The 22,184-nt window shown below is 47.3% G+C and overlaps 9 protein-coding genes across 11 annotated transcripts; 6 read left to right on the forward strand and 3 right to left on the reverse strand.

The window, feature by feature from the left end:
- Positions 1–178: 178 nt before the first annotated feature.
- Positions 179–2,822, reverse strand: TSTA_113500 (dsDNA-dependent ATPase Rad54, putative; the record flags this gene model as incomplete). The annotated part of the gene is made up of 5 exons (XM_002481471.1): positions 179–1,725; positions 1,773–1,896; positions 1,952–2,035; positions 2,098–2,763; positions 2,817–2,822. The coding sequence occupies 5 exons, from the start codon at positions 2,820–2,822 to the stop codon at positions 179–181; spliced, it is 2,427 nt and encodes an 808-aa protein (XP_002481516.1).
- A 251-nt stretch (positions 2,823–3,073) lies between these two features.
- On the forward strand, positions 3,074–4,286 carry TSTA_113510 (mitochondrial carrier protein, putative). Its single transcript, XM_002481472.1, has 4 exons — positions 3,074–3,281; positions 3,337–3,679; positions 3,736–4,090; positions 4,145–4,286. The coding sequence occupies exons 1-4, from the start codon at positions 3,113–3,115 to the stop codon at positions 4,211–4,213; spliced, it is 936 nt and encodes a 311-aa protein (XP_002481517.1). The 5' UTR covers positions 3,074–3,112; the 3' UTR covers positions 4,214–4,286.
- Positions 4,287–4,539: 253 nt separating this feature from the next.
- Positions 4,540–8,147, forward strand: TSTA_113520 (the record flags this gene model as incomplete). Of its 3 annotated transcripts, none has more annotated exons than XM_002481473.1 (4): positions 4,540–4,568; positions 4,869–7,225; positions 7,276–7,755; positions 7,874–8,147. In XM_002481473.1, 2 exons carry the CDS (start codon positions 4,540–4,542, stop codon positions 6,595–6,597), a joined length of 1,758 nt encoding a protein of 585 aa, XP_002481518.1. In that variant the 3' UTR covers positions 6,598–7,225; positions 7,276–7,755; positions 7,874–8,147. The 3 variants fall into 3 exon arrangements, with proteins under 3 accessions (XP_002481518.1, XP_002481519.1, XP_002481520.1); XM_002481474.1 differs by having other exon boundaries at positions 4,869–7,194; XM_002481475.1 differs by having other exon boundaries at positions 4,869–7,755.
- TSTA_113530 (C2H2 finger domain protein, putative) lies at positions 6,437–8,147 on the reverse strand. Its single transcript, XM_002481476.1, has 3 exons — positions 7,771–8,147; positions 7,536–7,715; positions 6,437–7,466 (listed from the first exon to the last, which is right to left on the reverse strand). The coding sequence occupies exons 1-3, from the start codon at positions 7,809–7,811 to the stop codon at positions 7,346–7,348; spliced, it is 342 nt and encodes a 113-aa protein (XP_002481521.1). The 5' UTR covers positions 7,812–8,147; the 3' UTR covers positions 6,437–7,345.
- An 876-nt stretch (positions 8,148–9,023) lies between these two features.
- Positions 9,024–12,126, forward strand: TSTA_113540 (mitochondrial aconitate hydratase, putative; the record flags this gene model as incomplete). The annotated part of the gene is made up of 5 exons (XM_002481477.1): positions 9,024–9,059; positions 9,283–9,360; positions 9,422–9,441; positions 9,522–11,466; positions 11,520–12,126. The coding sequence occupies 5 exons, from the start codon at positions 9,024–9,026 to the stop codon at positions 11,781–11,783; spliced, it is 2,343 nt and encodes a 780-aa protein (XP_002481522.1). The 3' UTR covers positions 11,784–12,126.
- Positions 12,127–12,226: 100 nt separating this feature from the next.
- TSTA_113550 (metallo-beta-lactamase domain protein, putative) lies at positions 12,227–13,687 on the forward strand. The gene is made up of 4 exons (XM_002481478.1): positions 12,227–12,448; positions 12,517–12,529; positions 12,597–12,938; positions 12,996–13,687. Exons 1-4 carry the CDS (start codon positions 12,365–12,367, stop codon positions 13,424–13,426), a joined length of 870 nt encoding a protein of 289 aa, XP_002481523.1. The 5' UTR covers positions 12,227–12,364; the 3' UTR covers positions 13,427–13,687.
- A 774-nt stretch (positions 13,688–14,461) lies between these two features.
- Positions 14,462–16,238, forward strand: TSTA_113560 (trehalose-phosphate synthase/phosphatase complex subunit Tps1, putative; the record flags this gene model as incomplete). The annotated part of the gene is made up of 4 exons (XM_002481479.1): positions 14,462–14,803; positions 14,858–15,230; positions 15,283–15,653; positions 15,700–16,238. Exons 1-4 carry the CDS (start codon positions 14,503–14,505, stop codon positions 16,236–16,238), a joined length of 1,584 nt encoding a protein of 527 aa, XP_002481524.1. The 5' UTR covers positions 14,462–14,502.
- A 475-nt stretch (positions 16,239–16,713) lies between these two features.
- TSTA_113570 (AAA family ATPase, putative) lies at positions 16,714–20,623 on the reverse strand (the record flags this gene model as incomplete). The annotated part of the gene is made up of 3 exons (XM_002481481.1): positions 16,714–18,196; positions 18,257–20,474; positions 20,534–20,623. 3 exons carry the CDS (start codon positions 20,621–20,623, stop codon positions 17,976–17,978), a joined length of 2,529 nt encoding a protein of 842 aa, XP_002481526.1. The 3' UTR covers positions 16,714–17,975.
- TSTA_113580 (uncharacterized protein) lies at positions 16,891–17,772 on the forward strand (the record flags this gene model as incomplete). The annotated part of the gene is made up of 2 exons (XM_002481480.1): positions 16,891–16,918; positions 16,940–17,772. 2 exons carry the CDS (start codon positions 16,891–16,893, stop codon positions 17,770–17,772), a joined length of 861 nt encoding a protein of 286 aa, XP_002481525.1.
- Positions 20,624–22,184: the final 1,561 nt, after the last annotated feature.

A 22,184-nucleotide genomic window follows, 5' to 3' on the forward strand; every position in this document is an offset into this window, starting at 1 on the left:
ACGTACGTATTTTTGCTGCGTATTGTACGGTAACACTACTTAACAGGGGCATCCTGGTAATTATGAATTATACAAATCCAACGAACCTCATACGAATAAATTACATGATATTTACTTTGAACTATATAGAGCAAGCTATGTAATCTAGGAAAAAATCACTACTTATTCTGTGTCACAATCAACTGCTGATGAATTGGAACACGGCAGAAACATCTTTCTCTGCTGTCTCCTGCCTCAGTAGTAAATCCTGTATCTTGCCCAGTGGTCCCTTCTCACCATCATTGACAAAATGATTCCAAGTGCTTGTATCACCATAAAGTATAGCAGGCGCTTTGATGTGTTGGATTCCATCCGGTCTACACCTTTTACACTTGAATGTGTCGTGAGTATCACTTCGTGTGTCCGGTTTGAACTGAAATAGTTCTCGGAGAGAATCAAGAGAAAAGTGCCGTTCCACATCTTCGGCAGAGTCCACGACACATGACGATAGTGACTGCTTGTGTGACTGTCTCTGGAAGATCTTCTCCTCGATAGACCCTGTCGCGATAAACCTGTAAACAAAACAGTCCTTCTTCTGGCCATCACGCCAGACACGGGCTAGCGCTTGCTGATCTGCGGCTGGGTTCCAATCTGGGTCAAAAAGAACCAATCTGTTTGCTCCAATTAGGTTGATACCACAACCACCAGCCTTGCTGCTCAGCAAGAACACGAATTCTTCGCCGTTCGGGTCGTTAAACTTGTCCACCAACTTTTGTCTCTTATTCACATTCATCGTTCCATCCAATCGTAAGCAACCATACGCGCGTGCGCGGCATAGCTTCTCAAAAAGATCAAGGGTTTGCGTATAATTGCTAATCAAAACAATTTTGTCGTTGGTATCCTGTCGTATCCGTGCGAGCATCCGGTCAAGTACCATCATCTTGCCTGAGTACCAAGATTTGATATCACGATCACGGCCACGGCCATCTGGAGGGACGTAATCATCTGGAAAATATTGCTCGCATCCAGGTAAATCTCTTGAAAGATCAAGGAGGTCCGGATGGTTGCACAATTTTTTCAAAAGACCAATAGCTTTGAGCGGCTGGCTGCCTTTGCCTCTAAGAAGGCTTCGGATTTCTGGGCTTTGCAAAAAATAATTGTATAGATTCAACTGAAATTCGCTAAGGTTGCAGAATACGACATGCTCGTATTTGATTGGCAGATATTTCGAAAGAATGTCGTTCGTTCGTCGAATGATAAATTTGTTGACAATAGTAGATAATTCTGCTAAACGCTCATCGCCTTTCTTCCGGTCTTCATCGCTTGCTGCCGCATCTCGGCCTCTCAAAATGGGGATCTCAAACCTCTTTCTGAATTCATTCTGAGATCCCAGCAAGTTCGGATTCGCGAAATGGACAAGAGCAAAGTACTCAGATAGATCGTTTTGGATCGGTGTGCCAGATAGGATGACGCGGCGACTGACATTTAGGCTATTGAGTTCTTTCCAGGTTAAGCTCTCTTTGTTCTTCAATCTGTGGCCTTCATCACAAAGCAACAAGCCAATGGGTGTGTCCCTGAGATCCTCAATATTCAACCTCAGCGTCTCATATGATACTATAAGTACAGGGCGCACAATCGCACGACCGGAGGCAATAGCCCATTGTTTTAGCTGACTTGATAGCTCTGCCTTGGTGGCTTTGCCGTCAATCACAAATGGTATCACAGCATCAGGACCCAGCCATTTGACTAATCAATCAGTGATCATTCCTGAGACAGACATGAGAAGCACTTACCTAGCTCGTTAGCCCAATTGCGGACCAAGGTTGAAGGACAAGCTATGACACATTTCTGCACAGTAGTCTTTCCAGCTTCTGGTGATTGCTTGAGAAGAGTCCACATTAAGGAAATGCATTGCAGCTGAGCAGAGCATTGTTAGCGAGCGTCTTACAATCTTAGAAGAAGAAATAGCTACCGTTTTTCCAAGTCCCATCTCATCTGCCATGATACATCCATTTGCGTTTTCATCAATCATTCCGGTGGTACACCGGTAAAGGAACTTTGCAATCGGAGATTGTTAATCCATACCGGCAATGACAGAATTTTGGATGCAGCACATACCTTTACGCCCTCAATCTGGTGAGGTCGTAAAATTTTGGCAAGTCTGGGATCAATGACAACAGGAACTTTAGGGCGATCTTCGACTTGCTTCCTTAGGCCTAATATATCAGCCAAACTTTTATGAACCAGCGGTTCATCCAACTTCGGCGGCTCCTCCGCCGTGCTTTCCGCCTCTATTGTCTTCATTGCAGGTTTGTCGTCGACGGTGGGATCGTATAGAACTATGGCAAATTCTCCACTCGGGTCGTGTAGAGGTTTGACAACGAAAGTAGCACCTCGTCGCATTCCCAACGTCGGTGCGGGTCTCGAGGGATCATATCCGCCAGATGTCTTGTTTATCAAGGGGACCGAGAAACGCTGTTTGATCGTCAATTCCTTATCCTTGACCTTGAATACACCAAACTTGTTGATATCACGGTTTGCAAGTGCGAGCCGTTCCTCGGTCGTCCATGGCCTATTATAGTCATCGTCGGCAGTGCCATCAGCACCGGTGTAGTCCACCTTGCGTCGCTTCCGGCTTGGTCGATCAGATGTAATGGTGGTTCTAGCTTGACCGGGACATTTGAAAGGTTTTGATAATCGTTCCGCAGATTGTTCAGAGGGTCCGTGGAGTCGAAGAGCTTTTTGGGGGGTTTGCTTGCTGATAGTAGCTACTGGGCGTGGACGCTGCCTGCTCTTTAGTTAGCATCAATCCATGCCGCCTGGTCTTGAATGAACACATACATTCTGTATCACAAGCTTTTCCCAGACACAAAATAGATTATTCCAAAACTTCCAACGTCTCCCAAAATATGCGATCCCAAAGTTACTCCAGTCTTGTCCTTCCAATTGTCCATCCAGCGTACATAGTTCGGGAGGCACCACGCGTCTTTGCTGACAAAACAGCCGCGTCCGACCTGCCTTCGCGACGCGATATCACGTGATCTTAATACATCGTATTATCGACATACCCCGCCAACCTTGTAAGCAACTCCGGATATACATGACAAAACCCAGCATTCGCTTGTAGAGGCCAATGTCATCTGACTTTGTGGCTGGGTATGTCAGCGGCGCTGTAGGGATACTGATCGGAAATCCACTTGATCTCGTGAAAGTGCGGCTACAAGCCCGACGAGGTGATGAGTCCCTCCGGGCGAGTTCACAAGGCCATGGCTACTTTGAAACAAAATCATCATTGATCAAAGGTATGCTCTACTACAATTTTGTTCTAGTAAGAATCAATTGGCTGACAAATTCTAGGCGCCGCCGCCCCCATTCTAGGATATGGAGCTTTGAATGCCCTGCTCTTTGTTGCCTACAATCGATCTCTCAAGTTCCTGGATCCATCGGTTATTAATCCAACTAATCTTGACGCAAATGTCTCGTTGATGAATATTTGGCTGGCCGGAGCCGCTGGTGGCATGGCCAGCTGGGTTATTTCATCACCAACTGAACTTGTCAAATGCCGAACGCAACTCAGTAGAAATCAGAACATCTCTTCCTGGACAGTCTTTCGGGACATTCTTCGAGTACAAGGAGTCAGAGGACTATACTTTGGCGGGCTTATCACGAGTATCAGGGACTCTGTAGGCTACGGGTTCTAGTATGTCTGCCTCGTCAAGTGCGCTTAAGCTCCAGTCTAATATATACAATTTGTAGTTTCTGGTCTTATGAACTATGCAAACGCAGTCTATCATCTCTTGATGATAGCAGTCAGCAAGAAGCCCTAAAAGTCCTGCTCTGTGGTGGAGTAGCCGGCATTATCACTTGGGCTTCTGTTTTCCCACTTGATGTGGTGAAGACTAGATTGCAGGCTCAACCTTTCATTGCACATACAGTCAGCGAAGTTCCGGATTTTCAGCGAAGACTCCTGCCACCGACATCATCTTCCAGACCACGAATACTCAACTCGCTAGAAATTGCTCGAGATGCGTACCGTAGCGAGGGTTTCTCTGTATTCTTTCGTGGACTAGGCATTTGTAGTGTCCGGGCTTTTATAGTCAATGCCGCTCAAGTAAGTCCGTCGCAATCCAACTTTACCATGCATGCTAACCAGATGGATATGCAGTGGGCTGTTTATGAATGGTTGATGAAGGAATTCAATAGAGCATCCACAGCACCCCATGTGAGCATGTAGGTGTTTTAAGTACTGGATTCGGCAGCGGCTACTGCTAGGTTTTGAAAGATGTAGAATGCAACCAATTTGATTGCTAAGGGAGTAGTTACATCCGAAAGATTATGCTTCACCATGAGTTGGATGGGATTCTATGCTTGAGAACTTACCGAATACTCAGTGTGAACGGCGCTAAGTAGCTTAAGGCTTTGGAGCCTGCAGGTAGTTGACTAGTTACAGATTACCCTAAGCCCACTGCGAGATTAATGGTGGTCGTAACTAGAGTATCACCAAATATTCTCTCCGCGCATAGCCACGGTGGATCATATTTGACCATACAGAAACTCATGATGGCTGCAGCTATTGTTGGCTGCAGCAGGTGAGAATTTGCCACATAAGTTTATGGGTTCTAGTGTCGATACAGATGCAGCTATACGTTAGTCCCACCACTACAAGACAGCCTTAGACCCAATGAAAAGAATTTCAAGGTTGATACACATCGCCGACACGAACAGGGTTTTCCATTACCCCTCCAGCGTGTTGCGGTCATGAAGCTTACGGACTCAAAAAGTAGAAGATTTTATTTGTATATTATTCCCTGCGTTGCTCCCATATTCCTCTCTCATTTTTGAGCTATTCATTTAAGCTTCCACGTTGGCCTACAGTCTAAGTATAGTAGACTAACATTCGACTCTCAATACATTTCCGAGGTCGACATGACGGCAGCGAAGCATATTATTAGACTGCAAGTCTATCTCGCCTGGGTAGACGCCTGGGTCTCATCTTCTGAACAAAGAGATGCAATAGATGCAATTGAGATCGATGAATATGGAGCGGAAGAAAGCGGATTCGACAGAATGGACATCCCAAGCATGAGTTCGAATGAAATGGCAGATTTGTTCCAGGACGAATACCTACCGTATCTTCTCAAACCAGACATTCTCGCAGAAGTGGTCCATGCATTCCGCCAACATTTGGTTCATAGACGCATCAAAGTCGGAGGAAGCCTTGCACCTTCAAGCCCTGAAACTAATGTTTTCTCTGAGAGATATGACCCTCGAGTAGAGTGCAACTGTGCAGGGGATACGCGAGATGATAAGACGACTTTAACAGATCTCTCATTGTGGCAGGATAGTGAATGTCAATCCATTAGAAGGACCGTTGCTGCTGCTCAGAGAGTAATCAACAATCAGCATGACTGGAAGCAAGAAATCTTCACAACTCAAGGCCTGACTGACGCCATCATTGAGCTATTCCTTTCAAACAGTGACCCCCAACCCATTCCGGATACATGCCATGGCTCGGGACTCACCAATCCAATTCCCGAGATCAGGGCTCCTGATCGACGACCTAATCCGGAGTGCGACTCTGATCCGAATGTCCATGATAGCCTGTTCCCCACGACAGAGAAAATCAAGTTGTGCGCAGATGCAAAATATTTCTTTGCAATGGCCTGTGGCGGCAGTCTATGTGACGAAGGCCTCTTACGAGCCATCGCTGATGCAGGCAATGATGTTCTCATCGGAGACTATGGCGATGCAATGGATGAGAAGACGCTAACCACATTGCGAAGGGACGGAGCGGCAGCTGTGGCTTTCTTGAAGCTTTGCAAGCTTGCAGATGTTGTTACAGCAATACAATTCGATAATCTGGTCGCATCTTTGATCCAGTTTCGTGTGCTCGGATATTATAGGGACCATGGACGAGCGAGCCTTGCAGGTGGTCTTTACGGTAGCCATACTACTGGACTTGTTGTACACAGATATATAGACAGTGCCATCTGGGTGGGAGTCATGTCGGCATCGTTGGCTACAGGAGAAGAAATCACGGAAACGAAATATTTCAGACTCGTTACAGTCTGTTCATTATTCAATGACCTGGTCGATCTCCGGGGAGACGCGATGCGAAAGCAAAGAGAGAACCCTATTCTCCGAGGCGTTCGCGGACGTCTCTGTGGATATCTGGACTCTTGCATTTCGCAATGCCTTACCCTAGCTTGCGAAACCCTTGGATCAGACCGACTAAGCGGGATGGTGGTGCTCGGATTCTGTAATTGGGTTGTCATGGCCTCTCATCACAAGGTATATGAGCTCGTTAACGGCGTCCGAGAGGTTGATCACTATTCCACCTGCAAGTACGACTCAACCGAGGACGAGACGAAATATAATAACTTGCTCAGAGTACTGGAGCACTATGGCACCCTGGGAAAGGACGGTCCACATGTCCTCATGGGTCGTGCTACCATGGATAAACTATACTCGATCAATCGCGACAAATCCGAGACGCATCTTGCCTGGATGGCTGATATAACGAGAAGCCTTTTGAAACCGGAGATCCTCCGAAAGATTGTAGACGTTGTGCATTTTGAATGGAAGGGGGATATTGGAGATGGAGAATATTGTCCTTGAGTGTGTAGACTTATGTTCTCGCATACACTTTTCATGTCATTGAAAAATATACCGTAGCCGTATATGCAATAGTATAGTAGATTCTAAGATATTCGAAGCTGTTGACTTCGCTAACGAAGATCCTGGTCATATGCGGAGGTTGCATTATCACACGTGGTAGATGCAAGTGTCCGAGACTTCCAACATTCAGACTAAACTCTTGGACGTCGACGCCAATCTGGAAAGACTACGCTTTCATCGCAGTGGCAACTAGACAACATTGACACTCATGAACGTTCCTTATTTGATTCAGAGGTTATTGAAATAAACAACGAAGCGCAAGTTGTATTGTAAATGTGTAAATACGAAAATCCACAATTGTTACCTCGGCTGGTAATCTATTTCAAAATTACGAACCATTTTAGCGGGACCCGTACGAAAGTTCGTTTTCTCGCCGTGAATCGGAAGTTTGTGGGCCGGCTATTCGGGACGGGTTTCTGGCGAACATCGGACACTGGGCATCGTACCGAGCATGTGCGGAATAGACACAGTCGCGAATACAATACAATGCTCTTTGACATGCGCACATGTTTTCATGTCGAGACTTGAAGATATATGGTGGAAGCAACCCGTTATCCCTTCAAAGCAGGTACTTTTAATTGTGCGATGGTCAGCCGATGATTGACTTGCTGTGTCCAGTACCTCGAGTCGAACTGCTTTCTGCGCTTCGTTTGCTGTTTCACGCATTGTGATATTGATTGAGCCGGAACTATGTTTCAGGTTCGTCGGTATCCATCAATGTATGCTCTCGCTTGCCATTGTCGACGACCAATCCCACTGCCTGCTCCGCCGTCTTATGCGTATGGACGTCTTCCTTGAGGATTCGCAGTCTGTTGGAGATGGTGACGTTGTGAGCAACAGTTGACCAGTCATCCTTCCCGCGGGCTCTTGATTCTTACCTTCTCTTATGATTCTTTCCCTTGCGATGTGCCACCAAATTGTGCTCAGTTTCGAACCATTTTGCGCATTCGACACAGTAGTGTTGTCCTAGACCGGGAAGATCTTCAGCATCCTTGGTGGCTTTGAAGTCTTGTAGGTGTTTCTTGGAAGCGAGGTCCTGACGGATTTGGTCGTAGTCTCTGTGAGATGAAATTCATTAGTTATTTTCGCAGGTACTTGGTAAAGTCTACATACCTCGTCCGTCGCTTTGTCTTGATTCTTCTGGTGGCACCCATTTTGCTATCTCTACAACTTCCTAGCCTCGAAACTCCAGCACGGACCGCTAATTCTTCTGTAGCAATTGTGCGTATGCGACTATCACCAGTTGACTTGCTGGCGGCAGTAATAGATCGGACATGCGCTGTTTGAATAACGAACCAGCCTGCTACACTGCTGAGTCTTGCCTTGAAGCCTAACAAAAAATTTTCAGGTCGAAATGTCCAAACTCTGATTGGACGGCGCCTGCGCTAGTTGCCCAAATCGGTTAGCACACCACAGACTGAGAGCAAACGGTGCTTCCGGCTAAGATCGGATAACCGGATTTTCCTTTTCCTATGAGCTTGTATCACTGTGTAATGTATGACGTTTTGATGCACTAGCTGTCAGTTGATCAACAACTTGTTTACTCTCTACTCAGTTGTTTGATTGAACAAGGCAATTGCAGTAGTATGCTTCTAGCAGCTTCGAGTCAATTGGGGAAGCTTGAGAAAGCTGATTGCTATGTATCGTTATCTGCGAATGAATTCTTGAGAGTGCTATGTTTGCCCCTCGTTAACTTAGCTATCCGGTTACGGGACGTCGCCATCAGCCGAACATGTGCAAATTCAGTCTGCTGCTATGGCAGTCTTTGCAGCTCGCGGCGAGGAAGCAATGCGACCAGAAAGTAAAATAACATCACCCTTTTCTTCTATATTCAACGGTGAACGCTGTGCTATCTCGCAGCAATATCGAGGAATCGCACTGTATTTATCACGAGAGCTCTTGAGCTTTTGTAATGGCTCGCATACCATTGGCAAACGCTGATCCACAGTAATTTACGGGATGTATTTGTGTATTGTTTTGGTACGTACGGACTAAAGGGATGCGGTATTTTCCCTGTATCTTCTGCCGTGGATAGAGCAATTAGCGGTCCTGTGATTGGCTAGACCCAGCGGCGCCTGCCGGAATCGCATGCCAGAGCAGGAGAAAAGGATGTAAATTTCAATACCGTCACGTTGCCGGCTCAGGCTCCGGTTTTAGAGTACCGCCGCCAGCGTCACTTCATAGCAACGCCAACCAATGCCCTTTTTTTCACCTGTCTTTTTCTCTTCTTCCTCTTTATAACTTCTCCATCTCCCCTCCACAATTCCCTTCCCATTGTGTTCAGGCTTTGGGGCTATATCTGGACAACGTGTGCTTTGCTCATTGAATGAGTCGCAGCTCTGTCTGTCTTGCCTAGAGATACCAAGATGATCTCCACTAGGCTCACCCGCTTGGGTGCGGTGGTAAGTTGTCCTCTCGAGGTCGTGCCGAAAGAGAAAAATCGCGCGACATTCGAATCACGCTTGATCGCCTGTTTTTTCGATGATGCTAATTGATTTCATCGTTTATAGGGCACCAAGTCCCGAGTTGTAAGTCACTATCTGCGCCACTCCCTCATCGACTGTCGACAGGACTGCGGGAGTCGATTCCAATCACTATACCACATACTAACAATTCGCGATGTAGCTCCTCGGTTCTCGCGGACTGGCCACCGTCACTGATTCTCCCCTTGACAAGAAGGTCGAAATGACCAACTGGGAAAAGGTAAGCTGACCTGTTGTAAGTAGCAAGGGTGTGCAGGACTGACGTCAACCTCGCTTAATAGGGAAATTACATTAACTACAAGTATGATTTCCACCAACTCGCCATGAAAATAGCAATTTCAGTAAATTTGCGAAGAGAGTTGGTTATTGACTCGTTTTTAGGAAATTCTCAGAGAACCTCTCCATCGTTCGTAGCCGTCTTAACCGACCTCTTACCTTCGCCGAGAAGATCATCTACTCTCACTTGGATGACCCTCACGGTCAAGAGATTGAGCGTGGCAAGTCGTACTTGAAATTGCGACCTGATCGTGTTGCTTGCCAGGATGCTACTGCTCAGATGGCTATCCTCCAGTTCATGTCCGCTGGCATGCCCTCTGTTCAGACTCCCGCCACCGTCCACTGTGACCACTTGATTGAGGCCCAACTTGGTGGTGACAAGGATTTGGCTCGCGCCAATGAGATCAACAAGGAAGTCTACGATTTCCTTTCCACTGCTTGTGCTAAGTACAACATTGGTTTCTGGAGACCCGGTTCCGGTATCATTCACCAGATCATTCTCGAGAACTATGCCTTCCCCGGTGGTTTGATGATTGGTACTGACTCCCACACCCCTAACGCTGGTGGTCTCGGTATTGCTGCTATTGGTGTCGGTGGTGCTGATGCCGTCGACGTCATGGCCGGTCTTCCTTGGGAATTGAAGGCCCCCAAGGTCATTGGTGTTAAGCTTACTGGTCAAATGTCTGGCTGGACTGCTCCTAAGGACGTTATCTTGAAGGTTGCTGGTCTCCTCACTGTCAAGGGTGGTACTGGTGCCATTATTGAATACCACGGTCCTGGAACTGAGTCTCTTTCCTGCACTGGTATGGGAACTATTTGCAACATGGGTGCTGAAATTGGTGCCACCACCTCTGTCTTCCCCTTCAACGACCGCATGTACGACTACCTCAAGGCTACCAAGCGTCAACAAATTGGTGACTTTGCTCGCGAGTACGCCAAGGAGCTTCGTGAGGACGAGGGTGCTGAGTACGATCAGTTGATCGAAATCAACCTTTCTGAGCTCGAACCCCACATCAACGGTCCTTTCACCCCCGATTTGGCAACCCCCATCTCTAAGTTGAAGGAGGCTGTTGAGGCCAATGGCTGGCCTGAGGAGGTTAAGGTCGGTTTGATCGGATCTTGCACAAACTCTTCTTATGAGGACATGTCTCGTGCTGCTTCTATCGCCCGTGATGCTTTGAACCACGGTATCAAGTCCAAGTCCCTCTTCACTGTTACTCCTGGTTCCGAGCAGATTCGTGCCACCATTGCCCGTGATGGTCAGCTCCAGACCCTCGAGGAGTTCGGCGGTGTCGTCCTTGCCAACGCTTGCGGTCCTTGTATCGGACAGTGGGACCGTAAGGACGTCAAGAAGGGCGAGCCTAACACCATTGTCTCTTCCTACAACCGTAACTTCACTGGCCGTAACGATGCCAACCCCGCCACCCACGCCTTCGTCACCTCCCCTGACTTGGTCGTCGCCTTGTCCATTGCCGGAACCCTCAAGTTCAACCCTCTCACCGACAAGCTCAAGGACAAGGACGGCAACGAGTTCTTGCTCTCCCCCCCCACTGGTGAAGGTCTCCCTGCCCGTGGATACGACCCCGGTCGTGACACCTACCAGGCTCCTCCCGAGAACCGCGAATCTATCAATGTTGCCGTCTCCCCAAGCAGCGACCGTCTCCAGGTTCTTACCCGCTTCAAGCCTTGGGATGGAAAGGATGCCGAGGGTATCCCCATCTTGATCAAGACCCAGGGCAAGACTACCACTGACCACATCTCTATGGCTGGTCCTTGGTTGAAGTACCGTGGTCATCTTGACAACATCTCCAACAATATGTTGATTGGTGCTATCAACGCCGAGAATGGTGAGGCTAACAAGGTTAAGAACGCTATTACTGGCGAGTACGACGCTGTCCCTGCTACTGCTCGTGACTACAAGGCTCGTGGAATCAAGTGGGTTGTTATTGGTGACTGGAACTACGGTGAGGGCAGCTCTCGTGAGCATGCTGCTCTTGAGCCCCGTCATCTCGGTGGTCTTGCCATCATCACCCGTTCCTTCGCCCGTATTGTGAGTATTCTTCTCTGCTCTATCCATCATGATATTTGCTAATTCTATTACAGCACGAAACCAACTTGAAGAAGCAGGGTATGCTTCCTCTCACCTTCTCCGACCCCGCCGACTACGACCGTATCCCCCCTGATGCCAAGGTTGACTTGCTCTGCACTGAGCTTGCTGTCGGCAAGCCCATCACTCTCCGCGTCCACCCCAAGGATGGCAAGTCCTTCGACGTTAAGCTCTCCCACACCTTCAACGAGTCCCAGATTGAGTGGTTCAAGGATGGTTCTGCCTTGAACACCATGGCCCGCAAGAGCGGTGCTGCTTAAATCATTACCTACGTGCCAGATCGCCTCGAAGATATAATTCGAAAAGACAACGAGGTGAAAGAATTCGATTTTGTGATACCACTGGAGAAGGATATTTGTGGTTTTCAGAGCTGACACTCAATGACATGGCTCAAAATGACATTTTTTCAAATTGGACGGAAGATGAGCGAGATAAATACAAAATGCTACAGACTCTGATTGTCTTTGAACGGTTGTCTCAATTTCTTTGGTGTTTTGCATGGAGATAGCCCGTCATGTTTTTATAAGTCATTTATTTTCTTTCTTGTTCAGACTAGGTATATCAGTGTATAACGATGATTCTTTGCTATATTTAATATTTGTTAAAATTGTTTTGGTGGAAGCCATAGAACATCGATGTGATGACATAATCCTCTGACAGGATCACGATCGATATTGCCGAGGTTCGGTGATGTTATTTATCCAATGACGGATGCACCATACTACTTTACTCAGCTGCTGAATATTGCGGAGAAAACATATATATCGTATTTGAGGTAGTCCACTTGTTCATCGATTTGTACTCGCAAGGAAGGAAATATAATACCCGTGTCGTTGTCGCCATGGCTACGCAGCTCGTACCGCTTCCAGAAGTCGAGAGACTGAGCACAACAGTTATCAGAATACTAGCTGGAAATCCAGGCAAAGTTGGTCATCTTCCTACCCCGCTCGTATTCGCGACCCCAGAAAACTGATTGTAAGGCGGATGTACTAGTTTACACTACAAGGTGAGTCTGGTACGGCCACCAAAGAGCTTCACTTATTGGCATTTAACAGGAACAAACACATATTTAGTCGGGCTCGGCCCTCGACGGATTCTCATCGATACCGGGGAAGGTCTCCCTCGCTGGGCTACTTTACTCCAATCAGTCCTCAAAGAAGAAAATGCAGTTGTCCACGAAGCGCTGCTCACACATTGGCATCATGATCATGTTAACGGCGTACCGGATCTGCTAAAGATTTGTCCACAGGCTACTGTCTACAAACATCAGCCGACAGAAGGGCAGACGGATATTCAGGATGGGCAGGTATTCAAGGTTGATGGTGCGACGCTGAAGGCGTTCCATACACCAGGGCACACAGAAGATCATATGAGTTTTATCTTTGAGGAGGAAGGCGCTATTTTTACTGGTGACAGTATGTTCGACCTGGATCATCGGATCAAGTGCCCATGAGAATTCTAATAGAGTCTAGATGTTCTAGGCCACGGAACCGCGGTCTTCGAGGACCTCAGCACCTATCTCTCCAGTCTAAAGAAAATGAAAGACTCGGTCTCAGGCCGGGCATACCCCGGTCATGGCGCCATAATCAATGACGCCAGCACAAAGATAACGGACTATATTAACCACCGTCAACAACGGGAAAACGAGGTTTTGCGAGTCCTCAAATTCGGGAGCGTGGACGCGAAAGCAGCCGATACTACGACACCTTCTCCCGAACGATTATCGCGTTGGACACCTATGCAGCTGGTTAAGGTGATTTATAAAGATGTGCCTGAGAGTTTGCATCTGCCCGCATCGCATGGGGTGATTCAAGTACTGGATAAATTGGAAGCCGAGGGTAAGGTTGAGCATGATCGGGTTTCTGGAGGATGGCAGCTTATTGCACAAAGGCCTACCTTGTGAGAACTATTATTATTTCCTGCAAGAGAATTCTTCTTGCCACTTTCTTGTTTTTCCGTCATGTGGCTTGCAAGGGTAGGGTAGTTATCGTACGTACTACACTACGTACATATAGAGGTAAGTTAACTTATGGGTTCTCCATGTCAGAGCTCCGAGAGACCGAAGGAATATCGTGATAGGCCTTTAGTCTTACACGTATCGAGCCACGAGTAAGATTCCGCGGCGTGGTCTCATGTCCGGTTTCTCTTTTAACATTCGTCTAGTCCAATTATCCCTCATACTAGTATATTTAATCAATGCGTGGTCCCTTAGGTAGGGCCGTTGGGGTAAAGTAGTAGTATATAGAGTCGCGGCCTGAGGTCTCCACATTACGTTCTGCCCCTCCAAACTTCTTTACTTTCTTACTCCACCAAACCGTCTCCATATTAACTCCATTACTTATCCCTACGTATTCTTTTGTCTCTCTACTTATTCTCCCCTCCATCGATGAGTTCGTTATTGAGGACATCTTTATCCTTCCATCTGGCCTCGCCATTGCCCTTACCTGACAATCCCTGTGCTGTTGTCGCGTGAAGAAGACATCTACATTTGCATCCGGTGAACAGGTGAACAGGTGAATAAAGCGAGACGTCATTCAAATCACATTGATAAAGCTCATACTGCTTGCTTTTCTCATATATGTTGGATGGTCTGTGATGGTAATTATATATATTATTTCTTTTTAATCCCTTTCTTCCATTTTTGATCTATGCTGTACGAATCTCTTCTGTCCAAGAGTCAATGACATCGATCCCCTCATTGGATTCCGACCCAGTTTTTCCTCCCGACGCATTCCTTGTTTGAGCTCCCCTCTGGCGATAATCAGAAACTTGGACTCCCAATGCGGGCATTTCATATATTAAATTCTTTACTGACAACTCCATTCAAGAAATTAGTTGCACATTGAAGCTGTTTATTATCCCACGTTAGCTACGACGTTGTCTGCAGACATTGCATTGAGCCTTGGTCGTGCGGATCGCTCGGTCTAGACTAATTACCATATCGAAAAGTGTATAGTTTCTACGCACATAATCGCCGAGATGCCTTCAGCTGAAAATCAAAGCGAGGAGTCGAGATTGCTCCTCGTGTCGAACCGACTGCCCATCACAATCAAACGCTCAGATGATGGAAAGTATGACTTTTCCATGTCATCGGGGGGTCTCGTCAGTGGATTGAGCGGACTGACGAAATCGACTACGTTTCGTTGGTATGGATGGCCTGGCTTGGAGGTTCCTGAAGAGGAGATTCCTGTGGTGCAAAAGCGTCTCAAGGACGAATATGGAGCTATTCCCGTCATGATTGATGACGAGCTTGCCGATAGACATTACAACGGCTTTTCTAGTGGGTACACTCTTCTTGCTCATTGTAACTAGCACTGACATTGTTCGTCTGTAGATTCTATTCTCTGGCCGCTATTCCACTACCATCCTGGTGAAATCACATTCGACGAATATGCATGGGATGCATACAAGAAAGCCAATCGCCTGTTCGCGCAAGCTGTTGCTAAGGATATTCAAGACGGTGATTTAGTGTGGGTCCACGATTACCATTTGATGCTGCTACCGGAAATGCTGCGAGAAGAAATTGGTGAATCAAAAAAGAATGTCAAGATCGGTTTCTTCCTTCACACACCGTTCCCCAGCAGCGAGATCTATCGAATTCTACCTGTGCGAAATGAGCTCCTACTAGGTGTTTTGCACTGTGACCTGATCGGGTTCCACACTTACGACTACACACGACACTTTTTGAGCAGTTGCTCTCGACTTCTGTAAGTACAGGTTTATGACATGGGGGAAGACAAATATACTAATAGATTTTAGTAACCTACAAACTACTCCGAATGGAATCGAGTTTCAAGGCAAAATTGTCGCTACCGGAGCGTTCCCTATTGGCATTGACCCCGACAAGTTCAAGGATGGACTTCAAAAGGAGAAAGTCCAGAAACGAATTGAGATGCTTGAACAAAAGTTCCAAGGCGTGAAACTGATGGTCGGAGTTGATCGCTTGGATTATATCAAGGGAGTTCCCCAGAAACTACATGCTTTGGAGGTCTTCCTTAGTGATCACCCTGAATGGGTTGGCAAGGTCGTGCTTGTCCAAGTTGCAGTTCCTAGCCGACAAGACGTCGAGGAATATCAGAACCTGCGAGCAGTTGTCAATGAACTTGTTGGCAGGATTAATGGAAAATTTGGTACGTTTACATGTTTTGGTTTCAAGAAATGTACTGACAAGAACAGGTACTGTTGAGTTCATGCCAATCCACTTCCTGCATAAGTCCGTCAACTTTGACGAGCTCATTGCCTTGTATGCCGTCTCAGACGCATGCATCGTGTCCTCTACTCGTGACGGAATGAACCTCGTCGCCTACGAATACATCGCTACACAGCACAAGCGTCACGGCGTCCTTGTCTTGTCCGAATTTGCCGGTGCAGCTCAATCACTCAACGGCAGCATCATCGTTAATCCCTGGAACACAGAAGAACTCGCCGGAGCTTATCAAGAAGCCGTGACCATGAGCGAGGAACAGAAAGCGCTCAATTTCTCCAAGCTCGAGAAGTACGTGTCCAAATACACGAGCGCATTTTGGGGACAATCGTTTGTCAGTGAATTGAAGCGCATCTCCGCACAGTCGAAACAGAAGGTTTCAGTGAGAAAAGCATCGATCCTTGTCCCTGGTGTCTCTACACCTGCGGTTAATGGCGATGAGCAGACGGCCCCTGATGAAGTGGTGGTAGTGTCGTCGGAGGAGGAAGAAGTAGGGGAGGCTAAATCTTAGATTTATTTTCCTTTCGTTGGGGTCGAATCCAGTCGGCAACACGCAACAGGCGGGAAAGAACGGGCTATGATAGAAAAATGAATTGCAAGGAGGATGGCGTACGGACGGAGTGTTTTTGTCTTGGATTACCTTTTTTTTTCCTCATTTGAATACGAAGCTCTCATATTGTTTCTGTTCATGCCGCTTCTGTAAGGCTCAATCATCGTATATACGATTGGATGGTGATAAACGAATACATGTACACTATATCAAGATTGGGTGTTTTTGGATATTATCAATATACGAAAATACGAATATACTACTATTGCTGACGAGATGCATCTAGCCACTTAGTGTAAGCCGGATAGCTGATTGGTCAAAAGCGGGATGGGATGTTGGGTAAATACAAACAGTGCAAACGCAGAGCGAGAAATCCGCAACATTTCCGTTCTCTTCATACCTTCAACAATTTATGATTTCCTTTCATTTCTAACGACCCGCAACCTTCGAAGTGATTTTACCGTGAGGAATTGAAAGGGATTTGGTTAATTGGGTATACTCGACTTTACTGGTTTGATAATCGTCTAATTGACAGGGCGCTCAGTCGTCGACAAAAAACAAAATTTACGAGTCTTCCCGACAGCGCCTTACACCCAGGTTTATAATATAGAACATGGCGCCTAGCAATCTGCTAAGAAGCAGTGTGCTTCTCTCTACGGCAGCGGCAAAATCCGCAGGCAGAATTACACCCACCTTCCCAGTACAAACCAGATACGCCACCGCCATCAACTCGAGACGATCAATCTGGGATTTTCTTGGGGGCAACAAACCGCAGGATCAAACCCCGAAGGAGGAAAAGCAGGTCGAGGCTGATCAGGAGCAACAAAAATCATCGACAGAGACGCAGCGTCTGGATACAGAAACCAGCACTACCACGACTACTACTACACAATCCTCACCCAACATAATCGAACAAGTCCAAGAAGTCGAAGAAGAAATCCTCTCCACTCCATCACCCAACAAAACAGCAGAAGAACAAGCATTCTGGCCCGCGGACCTCCCCCTGCCATCTCTTCGCCAATACCCTTACACCCTCAATCGCGGCACCGTTACATCCGTGGGCCTAATGGACAAAACCGTGCGCGTATCCTATCAAACCCGTGAATGGGATCGAAAAGTACGCAAATACTACCCCAAGACAGTCACCTATCTCGTGCATGATCCACGCAATTCGCTCCGTCAAGGGGACGTTATTGAATTCTCGTCGGGGGCGCCACGAGCACCGAGGGTGAGACATGTGGTTGAGAGAATTATTTCGCCGTTTGGAGTTGCGGTGGAGGATAGACCTGCTGTTTTGACGCGCGAAGAGAGAGAGGCGGAGATGGTGAATAAGAGGATGGAGAAGTTGGTTCGAAAAGCGGGTAAGGTTGCTGCAGAGGAAGGAGTGGATGTTGAGAAGGCTACTAGACGGGTTGTGGAGAGTAAGGAGCATATTGGTCGGATTAGGGCTTTGGTTATTGAGAGGGCTGCTGCTGAAGCTCAAACCAATGCTTGAGAGGATTTTGTTGTTCGGTGCCGTGTGTGTACATTACCTGTTGTTCGGAAGATTATTGTACATTTACTTTGTTACACTAAAAACTAGATATGAATTCATCTTATAATCCCGATACTTCCAATGCGTCGCATCGATGCATACATTGACTATCCTAATCATACAATATACCTACTCATGAGTAACATGCATATAATTCATAAAGATCATCCACCCCTCTCTCCATACTCTCTCGCCCAATCCTCGTATCGTTTCAATCCTTCCTTGCCCACACTCGGCCTAATAGTATACAAACTAGCCTCGAAATCCTCAAATTTGATCGGTCGAATCTGATCCATTGGTGTGTGCAATAATGCCTCTCCGAGATTACGCAACGGACCCATTGCCGCATCTTTGGCGAGGGCTGTTATATCGGAACCTGAGAATCCTGTTCATAAAATCATTAGCTTTGGTTTTGCTTAATGTGTAAGTGGATGAGAAGAGATACCTTCGGTAACTTTGACGAGAACTTGTATATCCTCATCTGACATTTCATGGGTTTGATGACTGAGCAGACGGCGGATTTGTTGTTCTCGGACGTGGTCTTCCGGTAGAGGGATGTATTGTCGACGGACGAATCGTCGTCGAGCAGCTTCGTCAATATCCCATGGCAGATTGGTTGCTGCTAATACTAATACTCGACTTGCATCACCGCTTCCATCGTGATTCTTATCCAGTGATTGGTTCCGACCTGCAGCTGCTCGTTGGAGGTCAGACCACTGGATCAGAAACTCTGTCTTCGATCGACGAGATGCTTCGTGTTCCGATCCCGATGACCGGGTAGATAGTAAAGAATCAATTTCGTCGACAAAAATAATAGAAGGCGCTAATGCTTTGGCAAGTCCAAATAATGCTCGAACAAGTTTCTCGCTTTCTCCGTGCCACTTTGACGTTAATGTTGATGCAGATACAGAGAAAAATGTTGACTTAGACTCTGTCGCTACCGCCCTCGCAAGCATCGTCTTTCCTGTACCTGGCGGTCCAAATAATAGCATGCCCCGAGCGGGTTCCCGTAACCCCATAAATAAATCCGGTCGTAAGAACGGATATACCACAGCTTCCTTGAGCGCCTTTTTCGCTGTTTCAAGTCCTGCAACGTCATCCCAGTGCACTTCGTCGCCTCTGACAACTATATCATTTAGGATCTGTCGAGCCGTGTTGATGTCAATTCCTTTGGGTAGCTTCTTCATAATATTTCGTAACTTGGGGTCGTCATCTCCTCGTTCAGACGAACTGTCATCCTCGGCAGAGTCCTGGTCACTCGATGGCGGCGTAATTCTAGGCTTCCGTCTTGGTGCAGGAGGCTTCGGCTTGCGTGTAGCAGCTGAAGCAGCGGCAGCGCCATCAAAACTCGCATCTACCCTTCGTGGAGATGGACGAGCTGGTTCGTCTCCGCTAACAGACGAGACAGAAGCTCGGTTCTCTCCAACGAAAACCCGCGGTGTCGACTGCGACTTGGGGAGTGTCCTTCGGATCGGCTGGTCTGCTGTCTCACCGGTAGACGATGAGACTGTCGGGGTGTGCGTCGCGGAAGCTGATCGGTTGAGCGGTGGTGTTCTAACATTTCTCTCACTAGAAGCAGGGACGGGATGTGAAGGATATTCTTTACGATAAACCGGGTATTTCGGCGGAGGTAATGACTTGATAGGTGGTTTAGGTGCAGTCGGTGGCGGTTTAGATGATGCATCATTCGTTAAGGACTTTGTTGCAGCCGCAGCAGCGGAATCAATATATGGTGAAGCGAAACTTGACGGAGTTTGGTCCGGATAGGTAGGCTCACGCCAGCTCGAACTCGGAATATAATCTGAAGAGAACGGACTGGTAGCGGGCTTTGGCTGTCCAACTTTCCGGGATACATCCTCGCCAGACAGTCTTTGTTTCGAATCAGTATCCTTACGCAAATCGGAGTCACTAGACTCTGACGCTTGAGGTACTGGATGGTGTTTCTTGATTGTTCCCCAAGCAAGCCCGGCCGCCTTTGACGCTGCCGGACGAGTTCCACTGCGACTAGAAGAGGAATTTCTGTTTTTGGACTTTTTGGGATCTTTCTTCTGACGAAGCGTCGTGAGCATGATTTTTCTTCTTTCGGGACTCGAGCCACGAGACGATTCCTTCGTAAGAGGTGTGCCCGGGGAAGAAGCAGCTGCTGGAGCAGGTGACGGCGAAAGTTTGTGGGGCGATGAAGACGAAGGAGCCGTCTCTTTCAATTCAAGAGACGCAGCAGGCGTTAACGACACCGCTGCCGCGGAGGCCGAAGGTCTAGTTGGTAAAGGAGGAGGTTTCGACAAATCGTTGTAATCAACGGCCGGAATAGTGCCATTCCCAATCCATCCTTGCGGACTGCTGCGAGCAGCATTGCCGGTATTTGTCGACGGTTTCTTTCCCTTTTCCAGCTTTGGTGGTCTGGGACCCATTGGTCTCACAGAAGAATCTTTTTCGTCGGTACTCTCGTCATTATTCGCGGCGGCTTCTTTCCTACTTTCCTGCAGGGCTTCTAGTAAATCTACCCGTTCCTTGCATTGCAATTCAAGTTGTCGAAGGGACTCTTGTAGAGCCTTTTCAGTCTCGGTTTTGGGGACGTAATTCGGGGGCACGCGATATGCGTTATGGTAGTATATAGTTTCGAGGGCGGAGCGCCATGATCGTAGAGCCTCGGCTTCGTTATTCTATTCAATATGCAGCAATGAGCAAGAAGCTGCTTTGTCTTAGACCGAGTATTACGTACCTGTCCTTCAAAGTAGACAGCCGTAGAACACATCAAATAGCACTCATCGTAGGTCTTCTGCATAGAAGACGAGGGCTTTGAGCGCATCATCTAGAAGGTATCAACAAAGACGAGCTCGCCATGCGATTGTTTGGGTTGTTGGTCCAGTGATTGCTCGCATGCAGTCAGAGTAAGTCGCAACTCAGGTGGGGAGTCCGTATAGAGGGGTGACCATGAAGCAAGGGTCTAATTTTGCTAATTTTGTGCTGTGAAAAATAAACAGGCAAGGAAATGAAATTCGGATTAGAATAAAGGTACGCAAGTTGTTTTCTTGTCTCTTGAGATGTGGCTGAGTTGAAGAATGGAGCGGGCATTGGTTTGATGGGTCTTTCGGTCTTTCTCGCGTGACGTCGTTGCTCGTTTTAGTGTTGCTTCGATCGAGCCGAACTTAGACGCCAAGAAAATCATGCTGATGTCTCTCGATCACGTCTAACATGGTCTTTGCTACGCAGAGAATGTCTCATGCTTGTGAAGTTCGTTCATTCAGATTTGCTGTCTCGAGCAGCATTGAGAAAGAATTGGTCGAGGATGCACCGCCTCAGGCTGTAAAGCTGAAAAGTCTCACTGCCAACCACCTCCTATATTTCGGCATATTCGAGCACAAGACTGTCTGATAAGAATCTAGTTAGGAAGATCTCATTGACTTTCAGGTAATTACAATTATAAGACTACTAACAGCTACGTCTCTCACCAAATCCTTGACTCTATTCACACCAACAGGCAAATTCATGTAAGATCAAGAGCTCCACTAAGCTTCGCCAGAATGGCTACTAGACTCCAGCACCACGATGAGGTGCGAGCTCGTTGCTGGAGACTTGACATCAGGTACTGCGATGATTCAGCAGATTTCTCTTTTTTGCCTTATTTCAGCAATAATTGGCGTTCAGGGCACTATTTCAACGCATGCCGCAGCGGAGTACAGCTCGGACGTCACCCTTCCTCTCTGTCCGTCTCTCCAGGGGCATCGAGTTCCTACTCATTAGCTCCCTGGGTCGTCGCATCCTCTTGACGAGCTGCCTCCGCGCGCTGTGCAGCACTCTGGGCTCGGCGACGACGACGACTCGGATCGCGATAACCACCCACCAGATGATCGAACGGGAGGTCCTGCACCAAGCATTTCAGTTGTATTGGCACAATATAACTCAGCCCTGCAAGACCCCAAACTATCGGACGGAAATGCTTGCGTGAGAAGCCATGGATAGCCCAGTTCTCAAGATACCAGAAGAGATATTCTGTGTAAATCCCAGGATCATTTCGCCGAGACTTGTAATTTTCAAATCCAAGCTCAATGTCCACAGTCAACGGATCGATACATTCCTCGATATCGAAAGCATGATCATCGATAGCCGACTGAGGACACGGAACAAAAAGAATAGGTGGATAATAACTCAGATAGGTAGTAGACAACTATTCAGTAGAGTCATACTCTTCGTCATCATTGGTCTCAAAATGATGCTGGATAAGCCTTATATTGCAAGCGCTCAACTGGTCTTCTGAGAGCGATCTGAGTTCTCCTCGTCGCAAATGGTCCTCCACAAACTGTCAAGCCTTTTACGGAGACGGGAGGTTGTGCTGTCCATTTGATTTGGTCTCCAAGTGCTTCTTAGATACC

This window comes from Talaromyces stipitatus, genomic scaffold (genome assembly GCF_000003125.1).
Source record: "Talaromyces stipitatus ATCC 10500 scf_1105507295555 genomic scaffold, whole genome shotgun sequence".
NCBI classification, from domain to species: Eukaryota; Fungi; Ascomycota; class Eurotiomycetes; order Eurotiales; family Trichocomaceae; genus Talaromyces; species Talaromyces stipitatus.

Excerpts from the sequence above, each read along its gene's own strand:
- TSTA_113510 (XM_002481472.1), top strand. The coding sequence starts at position 3,113 with ATGTCATCTGACTTTGTGGCTGGGTATGTCAGCGGCGCTGTAGGGATA. Across the intron at positions 3,282-3,336 it reads AAAATCATCATTGATCAAAG|GCGCCGCCGCCCCCATTCTA; the intron begins GTATGCTCTACT and ends GACAAATTCTAG. Across the intron at positions 4,091-4,144 it reads TTATAGTCAATGCCGCTCAA|TGGGCTGTTTATGAATGGTT; the intron begins GTAAGTCCGTCG and ends ATGGATATGCAG.
- TSTA_113530 (XM_002481476.1), bottom strand. The coding sequence starts at position 7,811 with ATGGGTGCCACCAGAAGAATCAAGACAAAGCGACGGACGAG. Across the intron at positions 7,716-7,770 it reads AAGACAAAGCGACGGACGAG|AGACTACGACCAAATCCGTC; the intron begins GTATGTAGACTT and ends TTCATCTCACAG. Across the intron at positions 7,467-7,535 it reads GGAAAGAATCATAAGAGAAG|ACTGCGAATCCTCAAGGAAG; the intron begins GTAAGAATCAAG and ends CATCTCCAACAG.
- TSTA_113550 (XM_002481478.1), top strand. The coding sequence starts at position 12,365 with ATGGCTACGCAGCTCGTACCGCTTCCAGAAGTCGAGAGACTGAGCACA. Across the intron at positions 12,939-12,995 it reads CGCTATTTTTACTGGTGACA|ATGTTCTAGGCCACGGAACC; the intron begins GTATGTTCGACC and ends AATAGAGTCTAG.